Source organism: Cynoglossus semilaevis, chromosome 14, assembly GCF_000523025.1.
Source record: "Cynoglossus semilaevis isolate Cse_v1.0 chromosome 14, Cse_v1.0, whole genome shotgun sequence".
Taxonomy (NCBI): Eukaryota; Metazoa; Chordata; class Actinopteri; order Pleuronectiformes; family Cynoglossidae; genus Cynoglossus; species Cynoglossus semilaevis.
In genome coordinates, this window is record NC_024320.1 from 18,125,494 (window position 1) to 18,142,939 (window position 17,446).

The 17,446-nt window shown below is 40.4% G+C and overlaps 1 protein-coding gene across 4 annotated transcripts in view; it reads right to left on the reverse strand.

Annotated features, from left to right (window-relative positions):
• Nucleotides 1–16,917, reverse strand: part of pitpnm2 (phosphatidylinositol transfer protein, membrane-associated 2) — a 38,385-nt gene extending 21,468 nt beyond the window's left edge. For 2 of the 4 annotated variants that reach the window (XM_025062474.1, XM_008325598.3), the window contains exons 1-3: nucleotides 16,248–16,916; nucleotides 9,062–9,186; nucleotides 2,601–2,762 (exon numbers count right to left, since the gene is read on the reverse strand). In XM_025062474.1, coding sequence (XP_024918242.1) covers nucleotides 2,601–2,678 — 78 coding nt within the window. In that variant the 5' untranslated portion in view covers nucleotides 2,679–2,762; nucleotides 9,062–9,186; nucleotides 16,248–16,916. Of the gene's footprint in view, nucleotides 1–2,600; nucleotides 2,763–9,061; nucleotides 9,187–16,247 lie in introns of all 4 variants that reach the window. The other 2 variants (XM_025062473.1, XM_017038817.2) reach the window with 2 other exon arrangements.
• Between the last annotated feature and the right edge of the window lie 529 nt (nucleotides 16,918–17,446).

Genomic DNA, 17,446 nt, shown 5'->3' on the forward strand with positions numbered 1-17,446 from the left:
CCTTTGTGTAATAAAAATAGCTGTTGACAATAGTCTTATCTTCCAAAGGGGGGCGCTGCAGAAGAAGCTTGTAAAGCCCTGGTATAATTGGAACATGCCTGTGCATGTTCATCAGATATCAATAGTATGGAGATTGTTATTTAGATCATCAATCAATAATGAAATCAATCATGTTGATGATGGAGACGTTGGGCTTCCTGTAAACACTGGGCTACAAAACAGAGTGAAAACATTCGTATAATGCAGTCAAACCAGCAGCCGCGCTACAGTCAGACATTTGGTCAATTTAGAGTAAATACTTTGTGGGAGGAAATGAGAGTTATTAAAATAGTTGCTGACAATTTAGTTCATGCAGCTCTCTGCGCGCACGCGCACACACACGCACACACACGCACGCACACACACACACACAAACTAATGCACTTGTCTTTCCACTTGATCTCAGCAACGAAATGAATGTTCAGTAAAACAGATGGAGATCCATTATTATTTGTTGTACACATTATCTCCAGTCTACTTCACTGGTGCTGTTCCCGGACTCCGTCAGCTGACTTAGTCCGTGTGTGTGTGTGTGTGTGTCTTTACACCGTAGTCCAAGTTGCACATCCATAAAACGAGAAAGACAGAGCACCAAAGTCTACTCCAGTCTAATGTCTAGGTCTGCATCCTCAGGTCAATACGGTCGTAATACAATCATAAAAATATAATTCTCTTCTAATTTAGAACTGGATAAAACATTTACAGTAAGAAAATTGAGAAACCTAATCAGTTTTTCAGAGAATTAAGAGTCGGGCTTGAATGGATGACGATGATAAGAAAAACATGAAAGAAAACAGAGTGTGTGTCCAATTTAAGAAGAGCTGCGAGTTTGGCCAGTGACACCGTGGACCACGTCTGTGGAATTCTAATGCTCCGCCTCAGCCGAGGGTCTCATTTCGGCCTGGTTGCGTCGTCCCTGAATAATTAATGAGACACCACAAGGGTAGCATAAAGCAGTGGTGTGCAACTGCCCGCAGCCTGGTCCAGGAACACTCCTCACCAGAACCTCATGCATCAAACCTTATCACCAGCTGCTGGGGGACTAACACAGCCGTCCATTTTCCCCCTCTGTCATTTTTCATTTTCACTTTGTAACTGGCAGCGAACAACACTCATGTTTCATACTGTCAGGTCAACGTTGGAATTAAATACAAATGAAAGAAGGCTGTACGGCTGGAAACAAAATACTAAAACAGTTGTTTTTACAGTAATATACACATCTACTGGTCAACATGAGTCTTTAAATTGAACTGTGTAGAAAAACACTTTATGATTTACTGAAACAAGACTATTTTAAACCATTTATTAGCATATATTCACATATAAAAATACACGGTGACTCAGTATTTTACTTTTACTTATTTCTACTCTCACTGGCTGCTCTCTAGCTATAAATGTCTTAACATCTGTGTAGAAAAGTACAGAGTCCAACAGGACCCCAGAGTGAAGTCCCCAGTTCCTACTGACACGTCTGGAACAGTAAAACGTCAGGCCAAATAACCAACAGCTGTTTCTCTCAGAATATGTCACAGATTCTCAGGCATCTGGTTTCACGTCTCCATGGACATTGGTTTGTTTGAGGACATTTTATGAATGAATTCAAGAGTCGATGGAAGGTGTCCCTGAGAGGGCTGTCTCCACCAGGACACAAGTCCTCCGCAGAATTGAGTGCGTAAAAATAAATATATAAACATACATAGAAATATATGAATACTTTCCCATATATTTTGGGGGTTTTCTGTGTCTTGGACTTGACAGTTGTCAACACATACATCTACCTGCTGTTATTGGTCTGTCAGTACGAACAATATATGGAAAAAAATGTTTTTGTAGTACTGTATATAACTAAATATTGTGGTTCCATAGTGTAGCGGTTATCACACCTGCCTTACATGCAGAAGGTCCTGGGTTCGAGCCACAGAGGAAAAACATATTTCGTGGTGCTTCCTGTGTTGCAGGAAGACTTCAATATATTGACTTCAATATAAGTCCAACTTCGTAGTCCAACTATAAGTTGATTGCAGCAACTTTACAGCGAATGGTAAAGACAGTGATCTCTATCAACAGGATAACTCACTTGAAACACCATCTTCTGACTGTGGGTGTGAATGGGAGCAGAATAAAACAGCAGTGGACAGAGACAGGATTGGACAGAGACAGTGTCCTTACAGCAGCACGAGATCTCTTTATTTTTTGATTATTTGTTTGAGAACCTTATTTGTGGTTTGTACAAAACCACTGCCCTCATATTTATTAAGGTGTTCTGCACTAAAACAACACAGTCCACTTCCATATGAAACACCATCTGCCCTGCAGGACAACGCTGACCCACTGCCGTTCTCAAATGACCTCATGTTCAGGTCCAGTGTGACGCCTTAACCTCCTCAAACCATGACCTATAAACCTGACCTCCTGACTCTAGTCATAACCACATGACCCATATTATCCAATCATTGAAAACCTACACTTTCTTACCTCTGTGTATTCCACTGACCGACTCTCTGTTGCTGAAGTTGAAACTTTGGTTTGAAGGTAGACCGTGATGAGGAAGCTGCTCTTACCTGGATCATGTAGAGCTGAGCGATGCGGTACTCCTCCACACTCATCGGCATGGGTATGTGATACTCCTTGATCAGCATGGTTGTCCTTGTTAGTGTTTGTTTTCAGACTGCTACTGTGGAGAGATGCTCCTCTCCCTCAGCTCCTCTACCCAGGCAGAATGTCTAAACAGAGAGGATGAAGAAAAAAGAATTTTAGCGTTTCAGGGTGCATGGATAAACAGGTTTGAGTTTTCCATGTTTGAACCAAGGATTAAACCTCCGTATACAAACATCCATCCCACCTCTAGGCTGAGACAACACATCGTGCATGTTTCCTCCCGGCCAGCCTTCCTACAGATCTGTTACAAGGTAATCCTCTGACCTCCCTTCATCGCTGAAATCCCGTCACAACCTAAATCCAACCCCGGCCTCCTCGCTGAAGATAAATCCAACAAAGCCATAAGCGGCCATAAGCCCATGTATTGAAGTGCACTCCTTATGTAGAGTAACAGTTGCCTTCATTTACCCCCAGGAAGTTTTAGACAATTTTAAAACACCAGCCTTGTCAGTCCTAGGTGAGGATGGATGTCATCCTTGAACAAAAAAAATTTGGGGAATTCACCACCGGAAGTCTTTTTGGCACTGCAGAACAAAAGCTAGTGAAAAACTGGCTCTAATAATTGAAGGAACTCAATAGAAATAACCCTATAAAACCATTATTTTGAGTTTTGATTTCTATAATGTTTCATAAACATCTCAGTTCCAAAAAAAGGGAAATTTAAAATATCAACTGCAAATATAGTTTTTGGTTTTTACAGAGAAAATTTCCTTGAAGCTGTGGACTACCCACCTTTTCAGTGTGTATATAAGCACTCAGCAGGTGTAACGTTATCAATGACTGACCACTGCCTCTTGTTTTTGCTGTTTGTTTGTTTACATTTGTTTACAAGTTAGCCTCTGGTCAGATGTCAAAGCAAGTCAGTGTCGGATAATGAAATATGTGTAATAAAAAATGTAAATCAATTTATCATTAAATCAAAATTTAAACACCACCATCATCATCATCATCATCATCATCATCATCATCATCATCCAGGTCCAGTGAACACACCTCCATTGTATCGTCAACATCCAGTTCACTGTGGCTCCTGTCATCAACTGAGGGCAGACAAATGCAATAGTCTCATGACTCAATCAAATTACAGGTCACATTTAACCTGTTCTTGCCTCCGCAGCCTTCCCATGTTTCCAGCAGTGACTTCAGTTTCATCTGCTCTGAGAAAACGCTGTGTTTTTTAAATAAAGCTGCAGCTCAAACTCTGATTTTAGAAACTTCTCTCGACGGCGGTTTCCCTCCTCTGAGGCTTGTACTGATTGTTGCAGAGATCAGTCAAGCCCTATACATCCTAATAAAGGAGCACTTGCATTTTGTTTATTTTCTCCCACTCTGCTTCTCACTACAATAGAGGAAGAAATGGATGTTATTTTTATATCCTCTCACTGATATTTTACATTAAAGCTTTTGGCAATGCTCCGGGAATCAAACTACCAGACATGACGAGTCAACATAAATAGACACATCTCACTTCAAGCATTTGTCATTTCTCATCATTCTTATTTCTTTGTAAACCAAAACAAGCAGGGTTGACGGAGGAAAATAATCCAACACTGTACGACATCAAGTCATCTCTTCAAACAGCAGTGATGCAGCAGGACGTCGGTGCGGCCGCCGTGCTGTTAACTCACCTGCTGCTGCTGAAACAGGAGTCACAAACCAATCAGACGGACAGACACGGACGAGCACGGGGTCACATGACAATGGCTTCTTAATCTTACACAGATTACAGTAGGACGGGCTGTAAGTCTGCTGCTGTTTTAACATGGCAGCGGGAGGTGTGGGTGTTTGTGTTAGGTGTGTGTGTGTGTGTCACAGTCGGTCCATCTGTGAATGATTATCTTATGCATGTTCGGTCAAGCTGCTGCTGCTGCAGCTGAAGCACAGAGGTCACGATGTTCATCGATGGAAAGCTTGGACGAAACAACACGAAGCTGCGTCGGCTTCAGCCTCACGGCTAAAATACAACGTGAATTTATCACAAAACGCCACGGTCAAAGTATTTTATGATGTTTGTTTAGGGCCTGAAGAGGAACATCTTTTTATCGTGCACATTTCTAACCCTGTGAACTTTCCTTTCCGTCTCTTCCCTGTGCTGTCATACAGACCGTGGGTGCTACACTCTGACCACCTCACTGTCAGTTGATCTGGCCGTTCGGTCTGTGACGACAAAAGCAGGGCCAAAACTAATTAAAAGCTAAATGTCAAGAACAACATGCCACGATATGTAACCACGGATTAGCTTCATTATGAAGCCAGTCTTATTTAAACACATCATTCTAAAGTAAACTCATTAACGTCACGGCTCTGGACTTCATAAATAATTCCACAATTATCCAGAGAATGACTACGGAAAGAGAAGCAGGATATAATCTAAGAAGATAATTAATAACAACCTAAGGTTCCAACTGGGGTGTAAGAAAATACCACTACACTGGAATATTGAGATATTACATTGAACAATACAATATATATATTCTACAGTACTGTATTGATTTTTTATTAACAATTAACATGCATTGTTCTTTTTCTTTTTTTTTTCTAATCTAACGATTACAAATGTAGATCCCTCTGCTCCAGTTTGAGTCACCTGATGTTAAGAATGGAACAACATTGAATGTGTTCACAGTTTTCCTACCATGAAATTGTTAGAAAAAACTCAATATATCGTCATGCCTATAGTATCGCAGTATACTGCAATATATCGTATCGTTGCATCTGTGTCATGATACGTGTCACATCGCAAGATTATGGCCAATACACACCCCTAGGAGGATATTTTAATTTCAGTTCTTATTTTAAAACTATAAAGATACAGTTTTATAAAGGTACGTACTGAAGAATAATTAAAGAAAAAAAAGCTGTTTGTCCCAGCATATGACTCATATACTTCTAAATGTATATGATGTATGTATGCTGAGGTTTTGGGGATAGAATAATACACTGATGTTATACCGGGTTTACATGAATAACACAAAGTAAAGCAGAATACGTTTAACAAAAATTAATGAAAACCAAATGAAATCAGACTGAGCAGCATTTTGCCAAAGTGGTGGAGAAAAAAAACTCTCAACAGGAAGATCAGCCCAGAATAATAATCCAGGGTGAAGGTGTTTGATGGTTCCAATGAGGTTCCAAAGGGTGGAGGTGCTGACAGGCTGCTCTGATGAGTTCTGTCTCTGATTCTTATACAATCTCATCACAATGAGGGCAGGTTTAAAACACACCTCATCATTTACGTCATGACAGACGGGACAGATCACTAGACCGTACTGTCGTGAATGAACACGGTTCGTCCAGATTTGAGTCTGAACAACAGAGTGGTTCGACCCTAGACATGTTACAACAACGTAACACAACAAAGCACTTTCTTCTTTCCTCTTCTGTTCACACATGCACCACATCATAAATGTTCAACATACAGGTTTGTTGAACACGAGTTGGAGCTTCTCTGCAGTGACATCACGTTAGGAAAACATCCACACAGTGCTGCACAAACCTCTGCTCATTCATAGGGTTAGGTTTATTCTAACATATGTGACGACAAAGTAACAACACAAAAGACGTCTGGATGTTTTACTTGCAAGGGGAGAGTGGAGCTTGCTCTGCTGGCAGCTTCCTCATCAACTCCCAGTTCCTGCACCCTTCCTCTGCTCTTTTGTTTACATATCATGTGATCTTGTGTGAGTATATGAATGGGTATGGAGTAAGAAGGTGGGTGTGAATGTGGGTGTGGCTGTGTCTGGTCATTTCTCCATCAGTCTTGAGCACACTAGATTATAATATGAGAAGCAAACAGTTCCTTAAAACGACAGTACAGCATGAAGCAATGATAATAAATTAAATTCTTCCAACACATAGGAAGACGAAAATGACGAGAGAGCACAAACAGAGAGTCCATCTAAGAATCCCCCCCCCCACCCGCTCCCCATCACTTCCCTCCTACAGCCTGGTCCAGGAGGTGTGAGTGTGTTACTGACCACCACTCAGTCATCCATCCACCTGTGTTTGCTGAGAGGGCAGACACAGGAGGAGGAAGCACATGGACTGTAACTGTTAACCCAGCAGCAGCAGCAGCAGCAGCAGCAGCAGCAGCAGCAGCAGCAGCAGTGTTTACCTACAGTCAGAGGAAGGAACAGCAGGAAGGCAGCCACCCTGACGTCCACACAGCAGAGGCTTTGAGGGGGGGCTGAAGCAGGTCCTGGTTCCACACAGTCATCCAGCCAGGGCATCCTTCTACTGCCCCATTTCTGCTCTCCTCTCTTTCCTCTGCCATCTGCGGTCAGCCCATCCACACAGCTTTGACCCCCCCCCCCCAAACCACAGATTGGAAACCAGCCTCTCTGTGTGAAATTGGAGAGGGTATCGATTCTCCCCCTCTCTTCCTGCCTCCTCCTCTCCTCCCCCCATCTACCTCTGATCTGCTCCCGTCCAACCCTCCCCACTCACAATGTCTCCACCTAACCGGGAGAGGAAGCTCTGTTACCATGGAGATCCATGAGGCCTAATCCTGATTGGTGGAATTTTTTGTGACATGGAGAGCTAGAGGGTACAGCCCACCAGACCGACAGTCTTTACATTTACATTAGAACATTAGTCTGTCCACACCGGTCATCTCATTGGCTTTGAATACAACATTTTTTATTTATTTATTTTTACTTTGACCATGAAACTGCCATACTGACAGTTTTAATTATTATGAATGTATTATTGAGTGTATAGACATAGCAGTTTATTTGAAAATATCTTTAAGAAGGTTAATTCAAATCCAACTTCACAAAGTATTTTTGCTGTTAATGTGACAAATCAAAACTAGTGACATCATAAGACATCATAAGTGCAGCAGTTGGTCCTGCAGGTCGTACGTTTGTTCTCCTGTGTTTTACTACTTTTCCCTCAATTACTACATACACACAACACCTTATAAGGTTACACAACATAACACACACACAGTGAGTGATTCTGACAAATTCTGATGTTTATCTCCGGGTCTCACACCTGCTGTTCATTCATTCATTCACCAGTCACTGTGAATTCATGGATAAAAATCTTTCTCTCTTTTTAACAGCACATGGGTTTTTCAGGATGACATTCACCACACACCTGCACTGTACCTCGGTGCTTCACCAGCTAACACCGGGAGGATGAGGGTCGGCATGAGAATGAGCTTCTACATCTGTTCACACGGCTCGGCTCTCTCCTCCCACTCAGTCTCTGCCTTTATCTCCCAGTCGCAGACATGTAACAATGAGATAACTGGATGACAGGAACTCCACCGGCATGAACAAACACACACACATACACACACACTTTATCTGAGCATCAGCAGAGCACACGCTAACAGAATCAACCCCTGCTCTCTTAACACCACAGTCCCGCCCCTCCTGAACATCTGCTACGATTACGGCTGTTAATTTGTGATGGTATCAAACACCTCTTTCCTCACCAGACCCTCCTGCTCTTCCTCATCCTGTACATATCAGTGATGGGGCCGGGGCCAACAGCTCGTGAACTTCAGTAGTGTAGTGGACGCAAATACAACAGGATGTAATTGCTTCGATGTGTTTTCCTGTTTATTTCCTAGGTACTTTTCAAAGTACTTTTTTTCTCAACCACAGCAGACCTGGCCAAACTACAGCCCGTGGGCCAGAAACAGCCCGCTAGGCTTTGTAATCCGGCCCACCAAACACCAGTACAAGACTGATGTCAATCCTTCTGTTTCACGCATTACAACAAATTGAGTGTCATTTCTGTTGATGCCACTAAGTGGCGGCAGACATCAAATGTGCCAAATTATCTTTGAAAGTGTAGGTTTATTCTTGTGCACTTAAATGACTTTTTCCAACATCTAACATCTAACCAATACTGAACCGGCCCGCCAGTCAAATTTTGAACCATTGATACAGAAAGACCAGGACCGAGCCGTTGAACTGGGGATCTCCCTTCTGTAGTGGTGTTTCTCAAAGTGGGGGACTGGCCCCCTCCTAGGATGCACAGAGCTATTGCAAACGGGCGCAAACTTGTTAGCATATTCACAAGATGAGAAGAGAACATGTTTTCTCTGAAGAAGTAGCTGTTTTTGTGTTGACATGGATAGGCAATTGTTCCATCTACAATAGGGGGCGCTGCAGGAAAAGGGAGCAAGAGCTCTACCCATTCTACCACCACGTGGCCTACAGTCAGTGACATCAAGACAGAAAAAAATAGTATGCTCTTTTCCTCAGAAAAAATGTGTACACCTTTGATCATGACTTTACTTTTAAAGTATTTTTGATATGTGTTATTTATTTCTTAATGCCTCTACATACGTTTCACTATGCAGTTGCGATAAAGTATTTCTGTAGTACTGTGTCTGTTTTTCACTTACATGAGATCTGAGCACTTCTCCCCGCGCCGTTCAGCTGACAGCGGACGTTTTTAAGGTGATTTCAGAACCACAGACACATGATGTTGTCAGTGCCCTGCAGTCCATCTCCAGTGACCGTTTCCTCCCTGTAAATGAGAAAGGCCTTTTATGAGGTTCACTGAGCAGCTGACGCCGTGCTGATGTTTGTCTTTATGAAGCATGTGCACAGACACGTATGCACAGCACAAAGCCTGTCACCCACAATGTCACAGTCATAAATATCACATAGTCCTGGGCTAAAGTGGAAGTCAATCCCCCATCCACGAATGCCATTTACATTCATGCACTGCTCATATGATGTTGTCAAAACATAAATAAACATAAGAAGGTGCATGAGCAGTGGATAAGAGGAAACACACACCCTGATGTGGTGGAAGGGTGAGGAGCTATTATTAGCTCATGTGGGTGGAGGGGGGTCTGCCTGGGTGAGGGGTGGGTGCAGCACGAGGCAAGACATCTGTGACGTAGGATGTGAGCAGGGGTTGGTTGTGATGCTTCTCAAATTGCTCTGCTTCACTGCACTGTGGCAAATAATGGCTGTCTAAGAAGGGAGGGCTGATCAGCTAATGACTGCTCATGGATTTCATTAATGTCTGTGCTAACATCAGCCAGGCTTCAGTGCACTATGTACACAGAGTTAACTCTTCGTCCTCAAATGCAGTCAGGTCAGGCTGTTAGGTTTGGCCAAATTCACATTTGAAGTTTATGAAGACATTGGAACAAAGAAAAAGAAAAGGACTTTTGTTTGTCCTAAAACATTAAGGTTGTGGTTTCTTCTGGGACTTGAACTCACAACCTTTGTGTGTTAGGCAGACATGATAACCTCTACACTAAACTAAATACGGCCATATTGATATAGTCTATCTAGAAATTGGGTTTGGAAAGTCTTACATTGTCAGCTGAATTCCAAGGAGCAAAAAAAAATACTTTTCCACAAAACCTATACACCCCAGACTGAAATGTACACACATGAGAGGGATCAACAAAAAAAAGATGCAAACGTCCATTAGTATGCAGTAATATTAATAGTTTCTAAAATAACATAGATTACTGCTTCGTTTGTTCATTCCATGAAAACTTATTTTCCGGCTTGACCCTGGGTTTACAAACCCAGAACATTCAGGTGGAAGATATGAGTCCAAGCAAATCAACACTAGAATCCTACTACATCTAGAAAAACTACTTTGTTCATCACCTGATAAAATCTAAATAATCAGTCACTTCCTCTGTTTTCTCACAGTAGTGGAGTCGTTCAACTGTATGTTAACAAATCCATCCATTCATTTTAATGTATGTCACCTAGTGTTGATATTGTCCATTTTCCATTTTATGCCTCTAAGTGCTCTGATGCCTAAAAGCCTTCTAACTTATGTGCAATCCAGCAGGGGGCACTCAAAAGCAATTGTAGGAAAAAGAAAAAAAAATCAACCCAAACATGTGGTCCCAGAGAAATTTAAAGAAAAGTTTCTGTAATGAGAAAAGCAGCAGAGGAAATGACTGCTGTTGATTGAGCTGAGAGATTGGAGGACGAAGAGACAAAGTTTCACTATTCAACCTAATACCATTACTGTTTGGCCCAACTCCAGATCAGAGTACTTCGTGGCCAATGTGGGCCAGAGGGTGTTGTGAGTGACGCTGTTTGGAGTCTGGCCTTTCCTCCACTATGTATACACACTAAATATACATATATATATACATATATATATATATATACATATATATATATATGTATATATATATGTATATATATATATATATGTATATATATATGTATATTTAGTGTGTATAATCTTATAATTATCAACTTATTGCTTATTCTCTGAAAGAAAAAGTGTCTAAAACTGTGTACCAGTTGGATTCCCAGGTGAAAGAGATCCAGAATATAGTGAAATACCATAATTAAAAACTAAAGTTTATGTTTTGTAAAACTATAGAGAAAAGAAAAGTCAGTTGTTTGGTAGTTGCCAATAAAAACCACAGTAAAATGCAAATTGATAGCATTACATTAGCGTCAATTGTCTGAAAGACTGTGTATTTCAGTGGGTGTAAAACATCATACATTAGCACCTTTGCTTCTCCATTAACAACGGTTGAATAAAATGTGAGTCTGTCTGTTTTCCTAACCAAAAGCAGAGACTGTACTTTTAATTAACTGTGATGTTCTAAGTATCAAGTGAGCGGCTGCTCTGCTTCATCCCTGCTTCTGAACACACTGTATATGTGTGTGTGTTAATATTTAATAAAGGGCTCGCTGCAGTCGAGCAAAGCTATCAGTCTGTTAATTAGAGCAAGTGCACAAACAAGGCATAACAGACATGAGTAAAACTAACTGGTGGGGTTTTTTACAACTGACCTCACATCCACTATAACACAACCTTGGTCTCACATGACCCAGCTCTCATACCTACAGTACTGCATGTACTGCATGTACTGCATGTATGGCTCATATTTCACAGATATAACTCTGCGTTGACTGAGCTGTGTCTTCAAATGTGTTTGATTTCTATGAAGTGAACTAATTAGCTGCACCAGTAACTGATAGAAAAAATGAAAAAAAAAACAACACAAATAGAAGTACCGTAAATATTTAACCTATGATATATGGACAGATTTGATATATTTCTCAACATATCTCAATGACAAATATGCTTAGACACAACACTTCAAATAGATGATGATTAATCGTGATTAATCCACAAATATCTTGGGATTTATCAGATTACAAATTGTACATTCATTTGACAGCTAATATACACATATATAAATATATGTGTATAAATATGTATATATTTTATACTACTGTACTGTATGTAGGAAACCATACAGTAGGCTAAACATAGGAGAAAAGCTTGCTTCATTCAGACCTAGACTCCTCTCTCCTCTCCTCTCCTCTCCCCCCCTCTCTTCCATAAACTCAGCCCCACTCCGACTCCATGATCAGTGGGCTGGAATTCCTCTGTTTACGGTGCTAAAAATAGCTTTCACACGGCAATGACGTGGCATCTCGTGACAAGACCCCCACTACCACCATTATCACCACCGCCACTGCAACCCTGCCCTCTACTCCTCCTCCTCCTCCGCCTCCTCCTCCTCCTCCCTCTCTCTAGCAGACAGTAGGGCAGAACAAGTCACGTTGCCGTCGGTATGTAAGCCCTCAGCCGGCCTGCATGCAAATTCTCTTTAAATCGTGCCAGTCGTTCTCTCTGGAGAAGAGGTGAGGCCGGTCTGGCATGGGCACAAAATGTGAATTTTAAGGGCTGAGACGCAGGCAGGGAAAGCAAATAATGGATGGATGGAGGGAGAGAGGGGAAACAAGCAGAGGAGGGGCAGGCAATCAATACTATGACTCATTCTTTCTGCAGTGGCTACTTCCTAACAGCATTCATTAAAGCAAACATAATCATTTTGGCCCGATAATCAGATCCTGTCAGGCTCTGTCTTTTTTCTCTCCACAACAAACAAACATTAAAATCACAAATGATGCTGCAGGAGGAGGACATAGGAGCAGTTCCACGATGGAGATGCTGCGGTGATGGGGAGGTTTCCTGATGCACCTGCTGTAGGAACAGCTGACATCTCCTGATAACAAATCAGAGAGTCCAAGATATCTCATGAACTATTTCAGACGGCATAATATATTCTGACAGAAGTTTCCCAGAGAAATCCTAACAGGTTTGGACGTTTCCCGACTCATCAGACCAACAGTGGGTTTCCTATAAGTTACACAGCTGGTATGATTACAACAGGATTATTATGATCCTGGTTAAACTAAGAAGCAATAAACTGAAAACCACTGCAAACAACTATATTAAAACAATATAATACAATTTGTGTAGAGAGATAGAGACGGCTGGATGGATGGATGGATGGATGGATGGATGGACGGATGGATGGATGGATGGATTTATGGACGGAGGGCCGGATGGATGGATGGATGGACAGATGGATCTTTATTAACACTTGGGGAGTCTCTCTGGGAAATTTAGAGTATATAATATTGTATTATATTAATATAAGTTTATGAATCATCATAAATCATAAACATTTGAAAATACATAAATACAAAGACAAATATAAAATTATAAGATCCCCATTACTACCAACCAAACACACGATCACGAGCTAAATGTGTTTGTGTGCGACGTGGTGATGAACCACTGCAGCACCGCTCCACACAGCTGTTAAAGTCTGGTGACAACGCACATTAGTCTTTTAAAAGCTGCAGTTCTTTTCTACAGTTCTGGAGGATTAATTTCTCGCCTCACCCTCATCCCTGAACACTTAGAAAATCTACAGGCGCTAAAATCAACACTTCTTACAGCCGACTGCACAGAGACCTTTGGAGGATTATTTAAAGCGCCCTGGTGACAGTCCCACAGATAAATGCTTTCCAGGTTTCAAGGGTGCTTCCTAGAAAGTTTCACTGCTAGAACATCCTCCTAAATAAATCAGATTGGTGGTGAGGATCAAAAGACACGGAGACTCCTGCCTTGTTTACGCCGTCTCCAAATAGAATAGGAATATCATGTGAATGTGTGGTACAGTTTGGACAGCTGCTTTGGGAGAAGAACTAAAGGAAACACTACAACCAATACAGGTGATCAAGTTTGTAGGGCAAATAGTCAGTCACCTAGAGCACCACCTGCTGGAGAAAGGGCAGTTACAACCCTTAAAAATAGAATAAAATAAAATAAAATGGTAGTAAAAACCAAAACGTCTTATTTTGTATTGTTTTTATATATTATATTATATTATATTATATTATATTATATTATATTATATTATATTATATTATATTATATTATATTATATTATATTATATTATATTATATTATATTATATTATATTATATTATATTATATTATATTATATTATATTATATTATATTATATTATATAACACTTGTTTAGTTTAAGAACAGCATTTCTTTAAATAGACATAAATAGTCCTATGATTGATGTATATTGAAAGAGGTTTGGTCAAACTGGCCAATCAGAGGTTGCTGGTATTTACTCACTAGTGAAAAGGTTGAAGTCACCTGCTACAGTAAACACATTCATTTATGTTTCTTTAGCTGCTTCCACCCTGACAGTCAGGTCTGTTTCATCTGACGACATGTAGAGTTTACTGTTGTCTAACAGTAAGTCAAATTGTTCACACCTGAAAATGAAATGGTTCTGGATGTGTTTCTGTGTGACATTAAGTCTGGCTTCACTTTTATTTTTATTAGATTGTCTAAATGTAAAAGTGTGTTTAATGACAATGTGGCTCTGGGTTTGTGGCAGTTTTATTTTATTTTTTTTATTTTTTTGTTGGAACAAATGAATTATTCTACTAATTAAATTTCTTGTGTAATATTTGGATTTTTATTTTAATATTAAAATATATATTACAATATTAAATTTTTGTCATGCACAATGTTCACCTTTTCTTAAATATTTTTCTCATGTGCAAACCACATTTTCTTTACATGTAGCGAGCCAAATTTCTCACATGAGAAACATTAAACAGTTCCCTAAAACTGTAAATTAAATGACAGATATGTAATTTCAAAACGCCTGGATACTTTTACCACATGGTGTTTGAACATTTACCCCACTGATTAGCAAACACTTTTTTGGTCTATTATCCTACATTGACAGTTTTAATGATTCTTTTGTTCGTCAATATGCTGCTCTTCTCTCTCTCCAAATGATGTGTTCTGATGTGACAACCGAAAAGGTTTGTGGACGTGTGTATTGAGAATGAGAATCGCACTTAGAAAGGGATAGAATTTAGTGTCATCAGTTACTGAACAGCTATTGCATGTAGCTGAAAGGAAAGGTGATGCAACACAAGGTTAAGTGTTCAGCTGTGATGGCGTTTGTGTAGGAGATTGAAATCTCAAACTCAAATTGAGCAATAAAAAAGAATAAATAATAAAAAAGATCAAGTTTACCAGCTCCAAAGATAAATATCTTGTCAATTATCATCAAATGATAGCATTCTATTAATATACAGATGTTTATGGCAACGTCCCATCCTTTGGGATTCACACTTATTTGTACTGAACGTACAGTTGTTAGACCCAGCACCATATATTGACTGCTGTTCTTGTCTGATGCTGTGGTGAAGATTACAGACAAAGGAACGTGAAAATGTGGATACTGGCTTGTTGGACTGCCACTAATACTATTCTGAAGACTGTGATCTGGCCTAAACCCCCACCTACTGTGGCATCACAGCGATCTGCACATGAATAGATCAGATAAACAAAAAAATATAGAAGCCTGATAATCCTCTGTGTCTTTACCTTCACGCAGCAGCTAATAGACAACTAGAATTCAAACATTATAATCAGTCTCAGAGCAACCAACTTTATATAGAGAAAAGAGCCATCTCAGTGCTGATGCAGTTAGGACCCCCACCCTCGGACAGACGGAGCATTACTGCTGTGGACACTGTGGCTGACCAACACCACCAACATCCCAGAGCAACAGCAACTAACAGCTCTCCAACAATTCCAGTCACAAACACGGGTTTAAAGATTATTTCCATAATTAACCAATCAATCAGGTACCTACACCGTCTCTAATGAAGACAAAAGGCTGTGCCAACATCTGATTGGATTCAAATCGATGAATATAAACAACATAAATATCTGTTAAATCGTCCTAATTTTGAAGTATTTAAAGATTAGCAGTATTATTGTACACATGTATGTGTGCACATGTGTATTCAGTTGCATGTGTATACGCACAGGTTCAGGTTGCTTCTTCTGTATATAAAATACACACGTCTACCGTTTCTGTGTATGTAGACGAATGTACGCATGTTCCCATGTGTGCTGTATATTTTAACTTGCACATGTATTTTTGTATGTATGTATGTATCTCTGGGTGGTTTTAGGTCTGCACACGCCGCATACATTCTCTTATGTGTTGTCTTATATGTTTACATATATGTGTTACCCATATGTTTACATATATATTCTGTAGAGCTATATGATATATACACACAACCATATATATTGATACATTGCAAATGCATTTCTACTGCAAAACTATTTCCACAAACAACATTGATAATCGATCATCGATAACCGATATATACATGGCGTTAATCTGTCACATCGTGGTGCGAGAGAGAGAGAGAGAGAGAGACCCACCTGCGGCTCAGAGCGGAGTGTTTGTCAGCGATGACAGTGGAAGAAGGTGAGGTTACAACACCACTACTGCTGTACTGCTGCTGCTGGTGTTGATGTTTTCATTCAGCGGTGCTCTGTGTTATCTTCTCCCTACATACGCCGTGCATCTCTCGGCTGCATTTCCGCCTTCCGTCCCGCTGAAACTGCGAAGTGAACCAAAACACGGATGTCCTGAGCGAGCTGTGAACCCGAGGGTGGACTGTGACTGATGAAGACGAATCCAGGTTGTCTGTTACAACAGTAGACAGGACGCCCCCTTCACAGGACAACCCACAGAGAACACTGCCTCCTAGCGGTGAACAGGCAACTGCAGGTCTGTATACGAACTGATGATGTTCCAAGGTATGAAGAAAGATCTTCGACGTCAGTGCAGCCCACATCCCAGCGCCTAAAACTATCACCGTACTGGGGTACAAAAGCAGTAACAAACGTTACAACCGAACAATAACTACAGTTTAAAGAAACAAGGAACATGTGAAATGACTAAAAAAACATAAAATAATTTTGCTAGAGAAAAAAGAGAATATAAATACTAACATGCAATCAGTCAACCAGTGTGGCATGACGGTATTATTCACGTTATCATCTCAACTATAATCCCCATTTCCATTATGATGGTGGGTCAAAATCCAATAAAAACCTATCCTGTATTTTGGTAACTGACTAAACTTTTATTTATCCAGCAAAGAAACTACTTTGTTTTTTTTATATGTGAAATTCAGTAGAATTATGAATGTGTATAAAGAAACAGTAGGCTCTGAGCACAAAGTTGACACAAAGGCAGAATCAATACTCACCCATAAACCCATTCCAACATTCTTCTGAGTGTTCAGCATTGCTGTTGATGATTTTCAATATGATTGGACAGACATTTTCAATAGGAGACAGATCCCAGGTCCAAACAAAGGCAGTCTGGGAGATGATTGGTTGTTAGTGCAACCAATCATCACAAGACAATGACAATGAGAATACTTCTCTCTGGCTCCACCATTATTGCTGTTGTGTCTTCTTCTTGCTGTTCCATTCATGGGCCCATGTGACCTTTAACAGACAGGAGAGCTCCTACAATTCACGGGGATTCTGCTTTCTTTTCCAGTATGGGGTTTTCTGAAAACATATTAAAGTACACATGTTAGAGAACAAACGCAGCACTTGATGTT